This window comes from Cricetulus griseus, chromosome 3 (genome assembly GCF_003668045.3).
Source record: "Cricetulus griseus strain 17A/GY chromosome 3, alternate assembly CriGri-PICRH-1.0, whole genome shotgun sequence".
Classification (NCBI taxonomy): Eukaryota; Metazoa; Chordata; class Mammalia; order Rodentia; family Cricetidae; genus Cricetulus; species Cricetulus griseus.
The window spans coordinates 282,277,889-282,299,455 of NC_048596.1; the positions used below are offsets into that span (position 1 = coordinate 282,277,889).

At 38.2% G+C, this 21,567-nt stretch overlaps 1 protein-coding gene across 1 annotated transcript in view; it reads right to left on the reverse strand.

Moving 5' to 3' along the window:
• The window catches only part of Cntnap3c (contactin associated protein like 3C), a 142,513-nt gene that overhangs the window by 46,820 nt on the left and 74,126 nt on the right, over window positions 1-21,567 (reverse strand). Inside the window, exons 4-7 of the mRNA XM_027409612.2 lie at window positions 21,118-21,321; window positions 20,359-20,543; window positions 18,674-18,820; window positions 11,404-11,665 (exon numbers count right to left, since the gene is read on the reverse strand). Coding sequence (XP_027265413.1) covers window positions 11,404-11,665; window positions 18,674-18,820; window positions 20,359-20,543; window positions 21,118-21,321 — 798 coding nt within the window. The remainder of the gene's footprint in view (window positions 1-11,403; window positions 11,666-18,673; window positions 18,821-20,358; window positions 20,544-21,117; window positions 21,322-21,567) is intronic.

Sequence of the window (21,567 nt, forward strand, 5' to 3'; positions counted from 1 at the left end):
AATTGAATCAAGAACAGATAAGCAACTTAAACAGATCTATAACCTATAAGAAAATAGAAGCAGTCATCAAAAGTCTCCCAACCAAAAAAAGGCCTGGGCCAGATGGATTCACTGCAGAATTCTACCAGAAATTCAAAGAAGAGCTAATACCAACACTCCTCAAATTGTTCCACACAATAGAAGCAGAAGGGACATTGCCAAACTCTTTTTAGGAGGTTACAATAACCTTGATGCCCAAGCCACATAAAGACACTACTAAGAAAGAGAATTACAGACCAATATCTCTCATGAACACAGATGCAAAAATTCTCAATAAAATACTGGCAAATCGAATCAAAGAACACATCAGAGAAATCGTCCACCATGAGCAAGTAGGCTTCATCCCAGAGATGCAAGGATGGATCAACATACGAAAATCCATCAATGCAATCCACCATATAAACAGACTGAGGGAAAAAAAAAACAACATGATCATCTCACTAGATGCCAAAAAAGCCTTTGACAATATCCAACACCCCTTTATGATAAAGGTCTTGGAGGAATCAGGGATAATAAGAACATACCTCAACATAATAAAAGCAATATACAGCAAGCCGACAGCCAACATCAAATTAAATGGAGAGAAATTCAATGCAGTTCCTCTAAAATCCGGGACAAGACAAGGCTGTCCATTCTCTCCATACCTCTTCAATATTGTCCTTGAAGTTCTAGCTAGAGCAATAAGACAACAAAAGGAGATCAAGGGAATACAAATCGGAAAGGATGAAGTCACTCTCACTATTTGCAGATGATATGGTAGTCTAAATACGTGACCCAAATACAGTTCCCAGCTGTAGGGGACTCCTACAGCTGATAAACACCTTCATCAAAGTGGCAGGATACAGGATCAACTCAAAAAAATCTGTACCCCTACTATATACCGTTGACACATTGGTGGAGAAAGAAATCAGAGAAACATCACCCTTTACAATTGCCACAAACAACATAAAATACCTTGGGGTAACACTAAACAAAAACGTGAAAGACCTGTACCATAAGAATTTTGAGTCTCTAAAGAAAGAAATTAAAGAAGATACCAGAAAATGGAAAGATCTCCCATGCTCTTGGATAGGTAGGATCAACATAGTAAAAATGGCAATCTTGCCAAAAGCACTCTACAGAGTCAATGCTACCCCCATCAAAATCCCAACACAATTCTTCACAGACCTTGAAAGAACAATTCTCAACTTTATGTGGAGAAACAAAAGACCCAGGATAGCCAAAACAACCCTGTACAATAAAAGAACTTCTGGAGGCATCACCATCCGTGACTTCAAGCTCTATTATAGAGCTAGTCAAAATGGATCAAAGACCTCAACATAAATCCAGCTACACTGAACCTATTAGAAGACAATGTTGGAAATACCCTTGAATTAATTGGTACAGGAGACCGCTTCCTGAACATTACACTAGTAGCACAGACACTGAGGTCAACAATTGATAAATGGGACCTCCTGAGACTGAGAAGACTCTGTAAGGCAAAGGAGACAGTTAGCAAGACAAAACGGCAGCCCGCAGACTGGGAAAAGATACCAACACCGCATCTGACAGAGGGCTCATCTCCAAAATTTATAAAGGATTCAAGAAGCTAGTCTCCAAAACATCAAACAATCCAATTAAAAAGTGGGATACAGAACTAAATAGACAATTCTCAATAGAGGAATCTAAAATGGCTGAAAGACACATATGAAAATGTTCAACATCCTTAGCCATCAGGGAAATGCAAATCAAAATAACTCTGAGATACCATCGTACTCCTGTCAGAATGGCTAAAATCAAAAACACCAATGATAGTTTATGCTGGAGAGGATGTGGAGAAAGGGGAACACTCAGTCATTGCTGGGAGTGCCAACTTGTACAGCCACTTTGGAAATCAGTATGGCGACTCCTCAAGAAAATGAGAATCAGTCTACTACAAGATCCAGCAATTCCACTCTTAGGCATATACCCAAAGGAGGACATTCCGACAACAAAGACATCTGGTCAACGATTTTCATAGCTGCACTATTTGTAATAGCCAGAATCTGGAAGCAGCCTAAATGCCCCTCAACTGAAGAATGGATATAGATACAGAAATGTGGTACATTTACACAATGGAGTACTACTCAGCAGAAAAAAAAAAACCAATGGAATCTTGAAATTTGCAGGAAAATGGATGGAACTAGAGGAAACTATTCTGAGCGAGGTAACCCAATCAGAAAAAGACATTGTATGTACTCACTCATATGCGGATTTTAGACATAGAGTAAAGGATTACCAGCCTACAATCCACACTGCCAAAGAAGCTAATAAACAATGAGGACCCTAAGAGAGACATACATGGTCCCCTGGAGAAGGGGAAAGGGTCAAGATCTGCTGAGCAAATTGGGAGCAGGGGAAGAGGGGGGAGGTAGCTAGGAGATTGAGAAGGGGAGAAGAGGAGGGATGCAGAGGACATGAGGGAGCAGAAAGGTTGAGTCAGGGGAAGAATAGAAGATAGCAAGAATGGAGATGTCATAATAGAGGGAGACATTTTAGGTTTACAGAGAAATCAGGCACTAGGGAAATTTCTGGAGATATACCAAGATGACATCAGCTAACAATCTAAGCAACAGAGGAGAGGCTACCTTAAATGCCCTCCCCTGATAGTGAGATTAATGACTAACTTATATGCCATCCTATATAGCCCTTGTCCAGCAGCTGGTGGAAGTAGAAGCAGACACCCACAACTAACCTCCAAACTGACCTGCAACCCAGATGCAGAGAAAGACATGTGAAGAGCATAGGGATCTAGACCAGGCTAGTGAAACCCACAGAAACAGCTGACCTGAACATCGGGGAACTCTTGCTCCCCAGACTGATAGCTGGATTACCAGCATGGGACTGATCCATACCCCAGGAACATGGGTTTCTGTAAGGAAACCACAGTAATCTATGGGACCTCCTGTAGAAATTCAGTACTTATCCCTAACATAGATGTGGACTTTGGGAGCCCATTCCACATAGAGGAATACTCCCTGAGCCAAGACACACAGGGATGGGTCTAGACCCTATCCCAAAGGATACAATAGGCCTCACCATCCAGGGGGAGCAGAAAGGATATGTGATAGATAGGGTTTTAGTTGGGGGTGGTGGTAGGGGAGGACGGGTGTGAAAAAGGAACTGGGATTGTCATGTAAAACGATCTTGTTTCTAATTCAAATAAAGAAAAGTTGAAAAAAAAGATACAATTGGTTGTGGAACTGAATTATATCTGTCTATAAATTCATTTCTGAATTACTTATCTTTCAATATGCATTGTGCTTTGAATTCTCCCTTTAACTGACTAACATCTTGCTGTTCTAGTCATTAGTTAATAAGGCTTATTCATGTATTAATAGTTCAAATGTTGTGTGAATGAACACATTATGGTGGATAGGTCTTAGTGTACTTATTTTAAAACATCATTATTATTTTATTTACTTTTTAAGATTGTGTGTGTGTGTGTGTGTGTGTGTGTGTGTGTGTGTGTGTGTGTGTGTGCCTACTGTGTTTGTGTTGTCGAGGTCTGAAGCTGGAGTTATCGGCAGTTGTGAACCCTTTCACATGAATGTTGAGGACTAAATGTTAGTCATCTGGAAAAACAGCAAAACCTCCATTTAGCTGAGCCATTTCTATATGCTGATTGCCAGCATCAAATTAAGTGGAGAGAAACTCAAAGCAGTTCCACTAAAATCAGGAATAAGACAACGTTGTCCATTCTCTCTATACCTATTCAATATAGTATTGAAGTTTTAGCTAGAGCAATAAGACAACTAAATGAAATCAAGGGGATATAAACTGTGAAGGAAGAAGTCAAAGTAGATGATATGATAGTACATATAAGGAACTCCAAAAATGTCTACCAGGGAACTGCTGCAGCTGATAAATACCTTTTGTGAAGTGGCTGGATACAAGATTAATTTAAAAAAAAACCAAAAACCCAAATCAGTGGCCCTCCTATATGCAAATGATAATTGGGCTGAGAATGAAATCAGAGAATCAATAGCCCTTTGCAATAGCCTCCAACAATATAAACTGTTGTGAAACAACAGGTGAAAGACTTGTATGCCAAGAATTTCAAGTCTTTGAAGAAAGAAACTGAAGAAGATATCAGAAGATAGAAAGATCTCTCATGCACATGGATTGGTAGGATTAACATAGGAAAAATAGCCATCTTTCCAAAAGCAATCTACAAATTAAATGCAATTTCCATTAAGATCTCAATACAATTCTTTACAGACCTTGAAAGAATAATACTCAACATCATATGGAAAAACAAAAAATTCAGAATAGCTAAAAAATTCTTGTATAATAAAAGAACTTCTAGAGGTATCACCATCCTTGATTGCAAGTTCTACTAAAGGGCCTTAGTAATAGAAACCATGTGGCATTGGTACAAAAACAGACAAGTGGATTAATAGAACTGAAACAAAGATCCAGATATAAATCCACATATCTATGAACACCTGATTTCCAACAAAGAAGCCGAAATTATACAACAGAAAAAAAGAAAGTATCTTAAACAAATGTGCTGGTCTAACTGGATGTAGGCATGTAGAAGAATACAAGTTGATCCATATCTATTACTCTGTACAAAACTGAAGTCCAAGTGAATCAAAGACCTCAATATAAATCCAGATACACTGCACTGATAGAAGACAAAGTGGGAAATAATCCCAAATGCATTGGCACAGGAGACTACTTCCTGAACAGAACACCAATAGCACAGGCACTAAGATTGACAATAAATGGGATGTCATGAAACTGAAAAGTTTCTGTAAGGCAAAGGACACTGTCAATTGGACAAAATAGCAGCCTACATAATGAGAAAAGATCTTCACTAACGGAGTGCTGATATATAAAGCACTCAAGAAACTAGAAATTAACAAATCAAATAATCCAATTTAAAAATGGGGTACAGATCTAAATAGAGAATTCTCAAGAATCTCAAGTGGCCCAAACACACTTAAGGAATTGTTCAACACTTTAGCCATCAGGGAAATGCAAATCAAAACAACTCTGAGATTCCATCTTACACCTGTCAGAATGGCTAAGCTCAAAAACACAAGCAAAAGCTCATGCAGAAAAGGATGTGGAGCAAAGGGAACACTCCTCCATTGCTTGTGGGAGTGCAAACTTGTACAGCCACTTTGGAATCAGTGTGGCAATTTCTCAGAAAACTTGAAATCAACTTATACCACAAGACACAGCTATACCACTCTTGGGCTTTTTTACTCAATCAAACTGCAAGAACACTTGCTCAACTATGTTCATAGCAACTTGTAATAGCCAGAGCCTGGAAACAACTTAGTTGTCCATCAGCTGAGAAAGGGATAAAGAAAGTGTGGTACATTTACACAATGGAGTGTTACTCAGCTGTTAAAAGCAAGGACACCAGGACATTTGAAGGCAAATGGATGGGACTAGAAAAAAAATCATACCAAGTGAGGTAACCCAGACCGAGAAAGACAAACATAGTATGTACACATTCATAAGTGGATATTATCTGTAAAATAAAGGATACCCATGCTACAATCTCAGTCCCAGAGAGGCTAGGTAACAAGGATTCATGGGGGACACCCAGATGCCCCTGGGAGGGGAAATAGAAGAAGTTTTGTGAGTGGACTCAGGGAGGGTCAGGAAGGTAACAGGAGTGATCAGGTTTCCGGGGGCAGAGGAGGAAGAGTGTTGAAAGAGACTACTGAAAGTGCTGTGGGGTGGAGGTGCATTTGAGGATCAGGTAAAACCTGGTGCAATGGAAATCTCCCAGGAATCTTCAAGGAAGACCCCAGCTTAGACTCCCAGAAATAGCAAATATGTGGCCTGGTCTGGCCATCTCCTGTGACCAGATTGGTGCCTAGCTCAATTGTCATCAGAGAGGCATCATCCAGAAACTAATGGAAACAGATGCAGACCTACAGCCAAACATTAGATGGAGTTAGGGGAATCCTGTAGAAGAGGAGAAAGGATTATAGGAGCCACTCTAAAAGAGAAATAGCTCACACAAAGGAGATCTCAGAACTTGAGATCCCACACCTTTAATTCCAGCTATAGAGAGGTATATAATATAAGAGCAGATATTCAGAGCTTGAACCCAAATACTGTCCCTGGGTGTTTATTATTCATGTTACACTGTCAAGTGGACAATGAACACTAACCATGACACCATCACCAATATGTGCACAAGCTGATTCCTCTAAATTCTCACTCATGTTCACTTTCCATTTTGTTTCTTAGGGCCAACCATGTGATGGTGAGGTACATCTCCCGTTGCTCATACCTATATATTCTTGAGATAAGTGTCTTCAAAGCTTTGTGTAGTTCTAAATTTTGTTATTTATTTTCTTATTGCATTGTTACTGTTACATATATTAGTTAGAAGTCCCTTATTAGATATGTGAGTTGCAAATATGATCTCCCATTTGGTTTGGTTGTATGCTTTGAAGCACAAATTGTTTTACAAATCTATTTTTTTTCTTGCTTTGTGCTTAGATATCCTGTCTGAGAAACCAGTGTCTAATCCAAAGTCATGCATATTTTTGTGTGCTTACTCTAAACAGTTTCATAGTATTGGCTCTGAAACTTGGGTCTCTGATCTACACTGAGGAAATTTCTTCATATTATTACATTTTCGTGTTCTTTTCCTTTTTAAATCATGAAAGACTGTGAATTTGGGAAAATGCCTTTTTGAATTTACTGAGATAACTAACCATTTGGATTTTTTCTTTTATTGTTTTGATATTGTATGGCATTAATGTTGCATCATGTTGACTGGTTTTCATATGTTGCTCAGCCTTGAATTTCTGGAGTAAAATCCATTTGATCCTTGTGTTTAATCTTTTTATATGTTGTTTTGGTGGTTTATTGTTAAGGATTATTGGGTCTATATTCATAAAAGGAAGCAATTGTCTTGAACACATAAAGGAGTAGATGTCTTTTTAAAAGGAGAGAGAGAGAAAGCAGTGCCTTTTTTCCCATCTATCATTTACTTGTAATCTGAGGTGGGTAGATACTGATTCTCACATCTAGACTTGTTGGATTATTTAAAAAGTAATGAATTTGAGATAAGTCCCTGCTCTCTGAACTTGTCTTCATAGGTCTTAAAATACTATTTTGATAAGTAATAGTCAACAGTATTCTAGTCAAGTGAACCTTTAGCCAAAAGGAATCTCTGTTTAAGGGTATGACAAGCATCTGTTCTCGAGCAATATGTTTGCCTCTTCTTTCTTAAACTAGTGTAAAAAAAGTTCTCATTTTGCTTTGATCTAAAATATTCTAAGAGAAGCTTTCATGTGGTTTTGATGAAAAATTTGGCATGAAGCTTAGATCTTGTTCTAAATTTGCATATCTAATCAGAAGTTTCAATCAATTCTCTAGTTGTCAAACTTGTGCATACCATTCTGTGTCATGTGAATTTGAGCTCCTAAACTAGCAGACAGAGGGTCTGCCCAATAAAAATGAAACCTTGATAAGAGATGTGAGGGCAAAAGCATTTGTATGAGGTAGCCATCTCACTAATAACGTTGGATTTCCTTTCCTGTGCTCTCTGTAAAGAAGACCTAAGGTTTAACACTTTGTAAGTGAAGACAGCAGAGGCTGAAAGAGGTCCTGTGATTTTCAACCAGCAGGACATGGAATTGAATAGCTCAGGTTCTATCCTGGTGCTGTTTGTGATGGTTGATGCTGGTGGTTGTGAGTGTTAGTTTAAACTTTCAACTTGACACAATCTAGAATCACCTGAGAAAAGAGTCTCAATGGGGACCTGAATAGTTCAAGTTGGACTATAGTAATGCTTTGGAGGGATTTTCTTAGTCTGTTTAATTAGATGAGAATGCCCACCATGAATGTTGGTGGCACTATTTCATGGGCTGTGCTGAAAGAAAATGAGAAGTGAGTATTAGCATGTGGTAATTCATTGCTCTCTGCTCCTCATTGTGGATGTTATTAAATTAGCTCCTCCCACCTTGATTTTTGCAATGATGGACAATTTCACAATGTGAGTTCTTTCTCTTTTCAGTTGCTTTTACTGATATATTTTATCACAACAGGAAAAAAAAAGTTATCAATCTGACCAGCTTTAGAAATGCCTACGAATGGCGAAGTGAACTTCTGGATATATATATATATATATATATATATATATATATATATAGTTATTTCTGGAGAAGATTGACATGTAAGACAGTGGTGGAAGACTCTCTATGAATATGGGTGTCACAATTAGTGAGCTGAAGGGGGATAGAGAGAGATGAAGGATGATGAAGCTAGTTCACACATTTGAGTTCCATACTTGCTTCTGTTTCCTGCTGCCCTTGCCCTTAAATATCAGACTACAACTTTTTCCACCTTTCAACATGGACTCGATGTCAGCAACCCTCTAGGGAGCTTCTGGGCCTTCATGTCAGGGATTATGGACACTTTTAGCTTCTTAGACTGAATAGGTACTTGGTTTCTTCTTCTCCAGGGTAAACAAGGTCATTGTTGGGTTATCTAGCTTTCTATCATTTATTTTTTCAGATTTTTAAATTTAAATTAGAAAGAAGCTTGTTTTACATGTCAATCCTAGTTTCCTCTTTCTGGCCTCCTCCCCTACCCCCCACCAACTCCCTATCCCATCCCCATTCTGCTCCCCAGGGAGGGAGAGGCCTTCCATGGTGGATCTTTAAAGTCTGTCATATAATTTGGAGCAGGGCCTAGGTCTTCCCCCATGTATCTAGGCTGAGAGAGTTTCCCTCTATGTGGAATGGGCTCCATTCATATACTAGGGATAAATACTGATCCACTGCCAGAGACCCCATAGATTGCCAAGGCCTCTTAACTGACACCCATGATCAAGGGGTCTGGATCAGTCCTATGCTGGTTTCCCAGCTATCAGTCTGGGGTCCATGAGCTCTCCCTTGTTCAGGTCAGCTGTTTCTGTGGGTTTCACCAGCCTGGTCTTGACCCCTTTGCTCATCACTCCTCTCTCTCTGCACTGGATTCCAGGAGTTCAGTTAAATGTTTAGCTGTTGATGCCTGCTTCTACTTCTATCAGCTGCTGGATGAAGTCTCTAGGATGGCAAATAAGGTAGTCATCAATGTCATTATTGGGGAAGGGCATTTAAGGTAGCCTCTCTACTATTTCTCAGAGTGCCAGTTGGTGTCATCCTTGTAGATCTCTGAACATTTCCCTAGTGCCAGATTTCTCTTTAAACCTATAACGGCTCCCTCTATTATGGTATCTCTTTTCTTGCTCTCCTCTATTCTTCCCCTGACTTAACCTTCCTGCTCCCTCATGTCCTCCTCTCCCCTCCTCTTTTCCCCTTCTCTTTCTCCGAACTCCCCAGCTCCATGCTTCCAATTTGCTCAGGAGATGTTGTCCCTTTCCCTTCTCTGGGGGTACCATTTATGTCTCTCTTAGGGTCCTCCTAACCTTTTATAATATATGCATGTATTGGTTCTGTTCCCATAGAGAACCCTGACTAATATACAGGCTAACTGGGGAAATGAAACAAACATCAGCCAGTAAAAGAATAATGTTTCTTTGTTGGCACCTTATATGACAGAGTTGTGGTTATCCATCATCTACCCTGCTACAGAATATCTCTTCACTAAACTAAAAATTCACAAAGCCAGAGGAAGAATCTAGGAAGCAAGATGAAAAATGAATGTTTCTATGTTGTGCCTACTTTATGAGGTCCCATGTATTTTTTCTGGATGGAGATTGGGTTTGTCAGGAAACAGAACCTAAGGATATTACATGCATCTTCAGGTATACTGGCAGAAATATGTATTTTTATTTTTATATCTGAACATTTTGAGTCAAAATATTACTACTGTCGTGGTTATTTGTCACACATATAAATAGTCTTGAATAATCTGAAGAGGATAGGTCAAAGCCTCTTCAAATAGGAAGGTCATACATCTTATCCCATCCCTTACTGATTCTACAGAATGACTCTAAGAACTCTTGGTTTGTCTTGTTTTTAATTTTTTTACTTAAATTAGAACCAAGATTGTTTTACATGTCAATCCCAGTTACCTCTCCCTTCCCTCCTCCCCTGTGCCCCACTAACACCCTACCCATCCAATACCATTTCTGCTCCCCAGGGAGAGTGAGGCCTTCCATGGGTGGGTCTTCAGAGTCTGTCCTATCCTTTGATATAGGGCCTAGGCCCTCCCCTGTGTGTTGAGGGAGTATCCCTCTATGTGAAATGGGCTCCCAAAGTCCATTCCTATGCTAGGGATAAGTACTAATCTACTGCAAGAGGTCCCATAGATTTCCAAGGCCTCCTCACTGACACCACCCATTCATGGGGTCTGGACCAGTTCCATGCTGATTTCCCAGTGATCAGTCTTGGGACCAAGAGCTCCCTCTTGTTCAGGTCAGCTGTTTCTGTGGGTTTCACAGCCTGGTCTTGACCCCTTTGCCACATACCTACAAACACCTGATTTTTGACAAAGAAGCTAAAAATATACAATGGAATAAAGAAAGAATCTTCAGCAAATGGTGCTGGCATAACTGGATGCTGGCATGTGTCGAGGGCCATGGAAAAAGTAACCTTGGACCTGTAAGAGACTTGGGCTACTTCAGAGAAAGTTGCCAGCATTTTAAGAATAACCCCTTATGTTAAAAGAATAGCTGCCTTCAATCCTTTCCTCCTGATACATAGCATTTGGGCCTATAAAGTAGCTTGTAGAAAGAAAGAAACATTTCACTGTCAGTTTACCTAGCAACCCCCCCCCCCTGCATTCTGTAACCCAACTAACATTTAGCTCTTTAAGCCCCTATCTAGACACCTGCACTGTTTGACGTTGCCAAGCATCCTGGACTCCCTGTTTTCCTTCAAGGACTCACACACAGGGACATTCCTCAGTCTGGTTATTAGGCAAGCAGCCTCAAAAGACCTCTCCCTGCCTGCCAAGCTGCCTGTTTGGCACCACTATATAAGGTCCCCGTGAAAAATAAAAATTTGCAGCTTGATCAGAAACCTGTCTTGCTGTGGTTCTTTGTTCTCCCTGACTCTATTGTTCTAGGTTCTTTGGTGACTGCAGCACTTCAGGGTGTGAGCTTGCTTGTGAACTTCTGGGCAGGCATGTAGAAGATTGCAGATAGATCCATGTCTATCGCTATGCACAAAACTTAAGTCCAAATGCATCAAAGACTTCAACATAAATCCAGCTACACTGAACCTCTTAGAAGAGAAAGTGGGAAGTACCCTTGCACAACTTGGTAAAGGAGACAGTTTCCTGAACATTATACCTGTAGCACAGACACTGAGATCAACAATTAATAAATGGGACCTCTTGAAACTGAGAAGCTTCTGTAAGGCAAAGGACACAGTCAGCTCTTGGTTATTTGTGAGATTTAGGATTACATATTACCTGCTGTGATGGTCTGCAAGGGCTGCCCTGGCTCGGAGATGCTCAGTATGAGTTTTCCATCCATAAGAAAGAGGGTCAAACTTCCTGAACCATGCCCCAGTTCGCTAAAAAGCACAAGTCCTGCCTTGTTCCACGTCCGAAACTGAAAAGCGAGGGACATTTTATCTTCTTTTAAATTGCCTGGCAAAGCCAGGTAGCTCTTAGAACTCAGAAAAGTCACCGGAACTGTCTGTGGTTGTGGACATGTGAAAGACACATTTCCCTATAAATAAAACAAAAGGGCAGTTTGAAAAGCCTTGCAGTGGTGATTCTGCCCTATTAAAGATAGACTTGGCAAAGATGTACACAAGGATTTTTACAAAACACCTGAATTTGTATATTATAAAGCTTAAATCTATTTAATTTGTCTTTCAGTGTTAGCATTGTTATCATCAAGTCAGACTATTCCTATGGCAGTTTTGGTGAAATTCTCTACTTTTCTATTTGTCAGTTATTGTAAAGGCATTCAATCTATGCTAATTCAGTAAGAGTTTGTTCTTTTTATTTTATTTTACAGTTCCTCTGCTAGACTTGAGGCTCCAATGGTGAACAGGACATCTCATTATTAGACCAGCTTTCTGAGCAGTATTTGTTCCTCACAGTCTGTTCTATACAATCTCCATAGTTTCATTTGTCCTGTCACCAATGAAAGTGCTGATTACATCTTTAGCACACTCTTATTTGAAATTTCTATGGGTTACATTTTTTTTTTTGTATTTGGAAAGATTTTGATGACTTGTACATGTACTGGAATCTCTTTCTTCTACACAATTCCTATCCAACCACATGCTGACGATTCTAACAAGTAGCTTTTTAGCATCTTTCAATATCTAGTAAATTATTGTTTTTGTTATGTATTTGCTTTTGGTTTTAATTTTAGATGGAACAAAGGACAGTATTTTGGTATTAACTCATACTATGAATTTCAGTTCCAGAGTAAAAAAACTACAGTAATTCTGATTCTAAATGGGATTGTCTTTGAATTGTTTCTACCAATGCACTAAATATGACTCTAGAGAAAAAGTTTTACTAATGTGTTATGATAAATCTTTCCGCCAAAACCGCCAAGCCCGGTCGCCATGTGTGTGCTTTACGCCAGCTGTCTGCACGAGTTAGGACCCAAATTAAATACACAGAAACTTGTATTAGGTTCAAATGCTGTTTGGCTAATGACTAGGATTCTCATCTGTTAGCTCAGTCTTAATTATCATAAACCTATATATTTTATAAGACTTATCTTATAGAGGATGCCTTTCACTGGCACCCTCTCTTGCCGGTGGCTCACATGGTGTTGCTGGAGGCAGAAGGGGAAAAAGGGGACACTTCCTGTTTCTCCTTGCTAAATATGAGTCTCCTTGCTATGTCTTCCAGCCTGGATCAACACTTCTCTACTACATTTCCCAGAATCTTCTTTGACTCCTAGTCCTGTCTAACTTGCTGCCATTGGCCAAACAGAACTTTATTTAACAATCAATAAGATAAACATACACAGTACATTCCCCATCACTAATGTAAGATAGATAAGCTAGGGTTATCAAACCTTGCTGAACAGTTGAGTCACCAGTATACTGCTAAAATCTACAATCAAACCAACTACATCCTAGTCTCCAGGGGTGGGCTTGGCTATAGTTTTATTAATTTTCTGTCTCTTCAAGTTAAGAACATTAGTACAATGATATCAAGCTTTTAAAGACAGAATTATATTTAAAAAGTTATCCTAATGTACCTCAGTGACTAACATAACTGAATTTTCACTTCAAAATATTGTTTAATGATATTATAATTATTATAATTGTATATGTGCATACCTGTAAGAAAATTCATTCTTAGTTTTTCTTTCTCTAATCCAGCTGTGGGCTAGTGAGATGGCTCAGTAGTTAAAGACACTTACAAACAAGGCTAGTTGCCTGAGTTCAATCCCTGGGACACACATGATGGGAGGAGAAAATCAATTCTTTCAAGTTGTGAACACACACACACACACACACACACACACACACACACACACACACACATGAATGCACACACAGAGGAAATATAGTATATTTTAAATTTGTTATAAAAATATAAGAAAACATTTGCTATTAAATGTGAAATGATTAAAAGTAAAAGGTACTCTCCATGGTATACATTTAATCATTTGACTGCTAATTTTTAGTCTTTTAAACTAGCTGTAGATATCTTGACTGTGTGGATTGAGTTTGAAAGGGCTGTTATATCTTGAGATATAACAGCTATGATATGTCCAGAGTAATCCTGAATAACTCCCAGCAAGTTATATACACATAAAGCCAATACGGTAATACATACAGCTATATAGAGAGCAGTCAAGATCACAATTGTTGTTCACAGTGTGCCTGTTTCTTTGATACTAGATCAAGATTAATGAATTGTGTCCTGACTGAAGTTAGACCACTCTGTCCTAACCAGTATATGCTCTTCTCTTTCTGACTCAACTTTCAGGACCCATTTGGTCTTACCCTTGCCCATAACCATGTTTCTGTTAGCATGTCCCCCAATAAATTGCATTCTGTCAAATCCAGGCTCTGCCCACTTATTTTTCTTTGACTTCACAGTACCATGGATCCGATTCTCATTTATAGTCTTAATTGTTATGGACTGGCCAGTCTCATTGTTCAGATGGGTAACCGTCTGCTACAACAAAGAAGGGAAGCTTCGTATCTTGAATGAATGATCATTCATCAAATAAGCCAATACTGGTAACTGATTTTGCCAAATTGCAAAATGTTTTCCTTTTAAATGTTGAAGCAACTGTCTATTTTCATAATTAACACATAAAATGGGATGGTTCTTAGACTAGAATTCTTTTTTTTTCTTCTTTTCCTCTCTAACCTATGGCTCTTAGAATCTTTCTGTCCCCCCTTTTAAAACAGTCCCTAGGTCTTTTGTTGGGGAGGGATATGATAGAGATGTCTCATATGTGACTAAGTATTCCATTAATGCTCATTCTCCATGAGTTCCTTTTTTTGTTTTTGTTTTTTATTTTAGTTAGAAAGAAAATTGTTTTACATGTCAATCCCAGGTCCCTCACCCTCCTCTCCTCCACTATTCCCCCAATTAATACCCCACCTATCCCTTACCCTTTCTGCTCCCCAGGGAGGGTGAGGCCTTCCATAGGGGGTCTTCAAAGTCTTTCTTATTCTTTGGGATAGGGCCTAAGCCAACCCCCTTGTGTCTAGGCTCAGGGAGTATCCCTCCATGTAGGATGGGCTACCAAAGTCCATTTCTACTCTAGGGATAAGTATTGATCCACTACAAGAGGTCTCATAGATTTCCAAGGTCTCCTCACTGACACTGACACTCGCAGACTAGAATTCTTAATTTAACATTTATAGTCTCCTGTGCAAGTGGAAAGAATTCTCTTTTTGTTTGTTTTCATGTAAAACTCACACCTCTCTATTCAGTATATTTGGTAAATCACTTTTTTTTTCCCTCAGTGACATTTAGGACTGAAGAGATGTTAAGACAATTGTGATTCTTCTGATTGTCTATAGTTAATAATACTGTCACTAAATCCATCAAAAATTCAAAATACTAGAACATTTTTATAGATATGGTTTTTATTTTCCTTGTTTCTTTACATAGTCCATTTCTCTTGGTGAAAATATTTTTGATAGTCTAGAGATGTTAAAGATTCTTCTTTTCACCCTGGATTAGAAAATAAAAGATGGCTTTAGGTTCTTCAAATGTTGCATGAGATATCTTGACATGGATGCCCATTGACCAAATGTTTCTTTGTGTGTAGACAATTTCTGAGAACAGCACTTCTAGGAAAGCTGGCTGCACTAACTTGTTGTCATCTTTCTCCCTCCATTCAGGAAAAGCTTTTATTGCAGTTTCTCCTTGACAGAGACTTTAGGTAGATGAGTAATCCATTTATCTGTTTATCTATCTATCTATCTATCTATCTATCTATCTATCTATCTATCATCTCCATCATCTATCTCAATCATCTATTTATATGTCTTTCATCTCTCATCTATCTATAAATCATTTATCTGTATCTCTCTCATATATCATCTATTATCTATCAATCTGTTTATTATCTATCTATATCTGTCATCATCTATCATCTATCTGTCTATATCTATCTATCTATCTATCTATAATCAATCATCTATCTCTATTTGTCTATCATCTATCACCTGTCTATCCTATATATCTGTCTATCTATCATCTATCTATCATGTGTATGTGTGTACATACATCTGTGTTGTTGTGCATATGGAAGCCAAAGGTCAACACTGTCTTCCTTAACTTTCACCACTGTATCATTTAAGATATGATCTCTTACTGAACCAAGGACTCACTGATTCGGCTAAACTGGTCTGGTCATTAAGCCCCTACCTTCCTTACTCTGGGGTTACAGATAAGCACTACTGTGCCCACCTTTTTATATGTGTATTAAGGATCAAATTTGGATTCTCATGATTCTGTAGCAAACATTTTACCAACCAATCTATAAGCCTCTTTACTTACTTTTTGTTTTTATTTGTTTACTTATTTTAGTTATGGCATGCATGTGCCATGGTGTCATTTATATAGAAGTCAGGGAACAACATGCACGAGTTATTTCACTGCTACCATGTGGGATTCAGGCCTCAAACTCAGGTCCTCATGCTTGTGTCTCAAGTGTCTTTATAAGTTCAGCCATCTTGCCACCCTTTCAGTTACTTTTAGTCTTGTCCCATGTAATTTTTTGTCTGTAGACCATTCCTTGTTTTGTTATACTCATTTCCACAAATGCATATCCTTTCATGTATCTCAATGGTCTTTGTCATTTGGGGGTATCTCAGCATGGTGCTATTCATAGTTTCAGACTTGTCTTATTACTGATTTTTCCTATTCTCCTTAGAAGTTTCATGGACTCTATGTTTATTCTAACCCTTTTCATATACCCAAATGATATATTTATTCTGTAGCATGTTGACTTACAGGCAGAGATATCTTCAGAGTTTAGTCTTGTAACCCATATGCCAACTCATGGTAGCATGTAACAGGAAATAAAACACTTAAAATAGTTTGGCTCTAATATTTGTTGACATTAAGCAAGAGCTTGACCTATAATTCAAAACTCAGATATTTTTAAACTTTAAAACATATAGAGAAATTTATTGACTTAGTATGTGGAAGCATTTCCAGTGGGTTAGGGAATAGGTCATTAGGGATTGCAAAATAACTAAGGTCCTGAGAATGATAATAGCCCAAACTCCAGAGACATGTGAACTCTGATATCCATGCAAAAATAGGATGCCATTTTAATTCATATTAAAATGAAATAACTGAACCCTGTGAAGTAGATTTGCTCCCAATTATTTTTCATGCACATATTCTTTCTCTCTGTTTAAAGATTATTTTATTAAGCTATATGTAATATTTGTGTCTATGTGTATGGATATGCACATGACAGCAGGTGCCCATGGAGGCAAGAGGTATTGATCCTGTAGTGATATATTATTTATGATTTATTAAAGCTTGACTGAGGATTCAGAAAATCAAAGTCAGCCACAAGTCTTAGAAGACAGGCACACACCTTTAATCCAGGCATCCAGAAACTAGGAGGTGGTGGTACACACCTTTAATCCCAGGACTCAGAATTATGAAGTAGACTGATCTCTGTGAGATCAAGGCCACGAAGATCTACACAAGAGTGAATCAGTCTAAAAGAATTATAGCTCACACCTTTAATCCTAACATTAGGGAAGTATATAAGACAGAAGCAACGTCTCAGAAGAGGCATTCATTCTCCAGCAACACTGAAGTATGAGGCATTTATTCTCCCGTCACACTGAAGAGAGGCAGCAGTTTGAGGTTCCTAGATCAGCCCTTTCAGCCTGAGGTAGCAGTAAGAGCTAATAGCTGGCTACTTTTCTTTTCTAATTTTCAGCTTTGAGCTTGAACCCCAATATCAGTCACTGGAATCATTTATTTATTTATCATGTTACAGATCCTTTGGTGCTGAAGTGGCAGGTGGCTGTAAACCACCCAACATGTATGCTAGGGACAAAACTTGGGTCTTCTGCAAGAGCAGTATTTGATATTAACCACTGAGCAAGTTCTCCAGTCCCATTTTCTACTTTTAATGCATGATAAAATTGTTATATTATGTGGCAGCTCTTTAAAAATTAGCTTATTTTTTGAAAAAGAAAATATTGTATTAGATAGAGATTTAAAAAGAATCAGCCTCCTTGGGTTGACTACTTTTATGTCAACTTGGCACAAGCTAGAGTCATCTGAGAGAAGGGAGCCTCAATTGAGGAAATGCTTCCATAAGACTGGCTACTGTGTAGGCCATTTTGTTTTTCTGTTAGTGATTGATGTGAGAGAGCCTAGCACATTGTGGGTGGGACCACTGCTGGGGTGGTAGTCCTAGATTCTATAAGAAATCAGGCTGAGAAAACCACAGGGAACAAGCCAGTAGGCAGCACCCTTCCATGGCCTCTGCATTAGCTTTGGCCTCCATGTTCCTGCCCTGTTTGAGTTCCTGTCCTGACTTTCTTTGATGATGAACAGTGATACAGAAATGTAAGCCACATAAACTCTTTCCTCCCCAACTTGCTTTTTGGTCATGCCATTTTATTGTAGGCAATAGAATTCCTAAGACAATTCCTTCCTTCCTTCTTTCCTTCCTTCCTTCCTTCCTTCCTTCCTTCCTTCCTTCCTTCCTTCCTTCCTTCCTTCCTCCCTTCTTATCTTCTGTCTTTACCTCCCTCCCTCTCTCCCTTCCACCTTCCTTTCTTTCTTCCTTCCACCCTTCCATTTCCCTTCCCTCCCTCTATCCCTTCCTTTCTTTTCTCTCTATCTTTCACTCTTTCCTTCTGTTTCTCTCTACTGTATATGTGCATATAAGTGCACTAACCCAGAGTGCATGTGGATACCAGAAGTCAGTCAGGATTTCTTCCTCAATTACTTTTCACCTTACTTATTTGAGGCAGGGTCTGTGACTGAACATGGACCTAGATCATTTTGACTAGCCTGCAGGACAGTGAGCTTCTATGATCTGATCTGTCTCCATACCCCAGTGCTAGGATTATAGGCACATGCCACCACACTCAACTTTTACCTGGGTGCTAGGAAACTGAACTGTGTTCCTCATGCTTGCATAGCAATACCCTGCATATTGAGCCATCTTTCTAGCTAGGAACATTTCTTAGGTGGAAAAATTTGTAATAATTGTTTATCCCTTTACTTCCCTTTTAAGAACTCTTACCTTAATTAGGGTTTGCTGTTCATGTTTCTTGGCTAATTTAATAATATTCACTCCATTATAATAAATATTTTCTAAACATCCACGAAAATTTTTATGTGGGAATGTCAAAGAATGTCCTCCAGGTATCAGAATTGCTCCAAAGCTGATCTTAGAAAGAAAAACAAAAATAAATAACATTGTCTATGATTTTGTGATGATTTATTTAAACCATTTTGATGAACAGATGTTGCACTAATTGTGATAAGTCTATTTGTCTCACTGTAGATTTTCATATTTGCTCATTTCACACAAAGTATCTTAGTATCATGACTTGTTTTGACAACCTAGTTTCTGATTACTCTTGCATGTAAACTTAAAGGAACTGACCATTTTCCACCTAGGAAATACTTGGGGCTTGGTAAATTTAATGGTCACTTTCATATCACTTAGCTAGATCATGGTGCCTTTTAGAGCAGTCATAGACAATGTTTTTTAGTTAATTTTTTTGTATGTATGAATGTTATATCTACACTTGGGCACTAAGTGTATACCTAGTGGTCCCAGAAACCAGAGAGGGCATTGGATCTCCTGGAACTAGAGTTACAGATAGTTGTGAGATGCCTTCTGGGTTTTGGGAATCCAACTCAGGTCTTCTGGATGAGCAACACATGCTTTTAACCCCTGAGCCATCTTTCCAGATCTCTGATGTTTTGTTTTAGAATGTGCATATGTTCCAATAAAACATTTTAAACAATCAAACCCAGTTATTTTTGACCAATATTTTTGGTGTTGGTTTGTGATAGGGCCTCTCTAATATAGCCCTAACTGTACTATAACTCACAAATGTAGACTGGGCTGGCTTTGAACTTGCAGAGATATTCCATCCTCTGCCTGCCAAGTGCTGTGATTAAAGATTATAATACCTCACCCAGCTCTAATCGATAATTTTGAAAATGTAAGAGTTGGTCCGAGGTCCACAAAATACCAGTTACTGCACTGAGCACTATCTTTACATGACAGGTAAATGAAGGCAATCAAACTGTCATATGGTATAGGACTTGGTGTTCCGAAGATGTTGTTACATGGCAAAACCATTTATGCCTGATAGACTTCATAGTTTTCCTCATGTGTTATGACCCTTTCAATACTGTCTTGTGAGAAACTAGAAAGTTTCATTTTATTTAGCAGTGCTATTTTAGATACATGTTGGAAAAAATTACACAAAAGCTAAACCATTTTAAAGAGCTAAGAGATTGTCTATGTGTAAGCATTTGACTCTCTTATTATGTCATAAACATAGTGATGTACATGTAAGTCCTTAGAGTGACTCTACTTAATATTAAGTTCCTTGTGATTATATCAACATAAAAAAGACCCTTAGGAATTTATTCACAGTGAAACAAGAAGTGATATTTTTACAAATAATTAAACTTTAAAGAAATATATTTAATAATATTTATTTCTACCTCAAAATATCTTCATTTGTAAAAAGTTCTAATCCTAACATAATAACTTATTATTTCCTCTCATGGGGAAGAGAATCTATAATAATAAATTATAATAAGTGCATGGTTTAGTGTTACCTGGACATATCTAATACTATGTTGTTAGTCACTGTAGGTCTAAATGACTACAGATTAGTATTTCTGTATACGATTTATCTTTCCAGATTATAATTCCACTTAAATTATACAGTGTCTAACAACCTCAAAATTAAGATCCAAGAAACTGGATTCCTTGTGCATAAAGTCATGATGGATGTGTTTGTCTAAGGTGAAGTTCACATGTACATTGAAGAAGTCAATGAGCACAGAGTGCCAGTGCCAGTCATCCAGAAGGCTGCCTAAGGTGAAGTTCATCTTAGCATTAACAGGGAGCAGATTTCCATCACCTTAAAAAAAGGAAAAACAAAACACTGAATTAGTTCTTTAAAAATCATACTTCCCTTTGAAAAGTGCTATAATTTATATCCATTTCTTTCTTCCCAAACAAGGATCATCTGACTTTGTCATCATCTTGATCATAAGATCTTTAGATGTATTTTTATTTAATTTTAAATAAATATGTGCATGCATCTGCATCCTTGTGGGGGTATGCAGATGTGTAAGTGCTTTTGGAGGCCAGAAGTGGGAGTTGACTCATCTGGAATTATAGGCAGTTGTAAGGACTATCTGAGGATTCATGTACACCGTATATTGGAGATATACATATGCTATATACATTTATTAGCAGTTCTATTAAATTTGCATTTACATTTCCCCATGACATTTCTTCTTTGTATTCATTATTACAGGGTAATTGCAGTGTTTCCTTTACAGGGCATTTACAGTGTTTCCTTTAACTCTCAAAGGCATTCCGACTTGAATGATAAATTATATGGTTCCTTTACTTAGATGAAAAGATCAAATATCAACAGATATATTTTCAGCTACACAGATTGTTTAATTACAAGCACTTTTTTTTACCTGAACTAAGATAAAGGACAAGCTTTCCATTGACTAATTCCAAAACCATTTGATTCCCATGTTGTCCTTTACCATGGAATATAATTCCACTGCTCTGCATGGCTTTAAATTTAAAGGAAATAACATCTCTTATTGGTCTTATGGCTCCTTTATCAAATTTGTAGAGGAGAGAACTTTGTCCATCGAAATAAACCACCTCAGATTCTAGGAAAGAGGATATTGATAAACAGTAATATATAACATAATGAACATCAAAATATGTGGCATAATATAGCATGCACATATTCGTACACCTACCCCACCACCACCACACACACACCACTGGTTCTATCTCCCTAGAGAACTCTAACCAATTCAGGCAGACAATTTCCTGATGTCATGATTACTCAGTGCTTTGTTGAGAACACACTTCAGTAGCACTATTTTGGGTCTTCCTGCTACAAGCCTGTC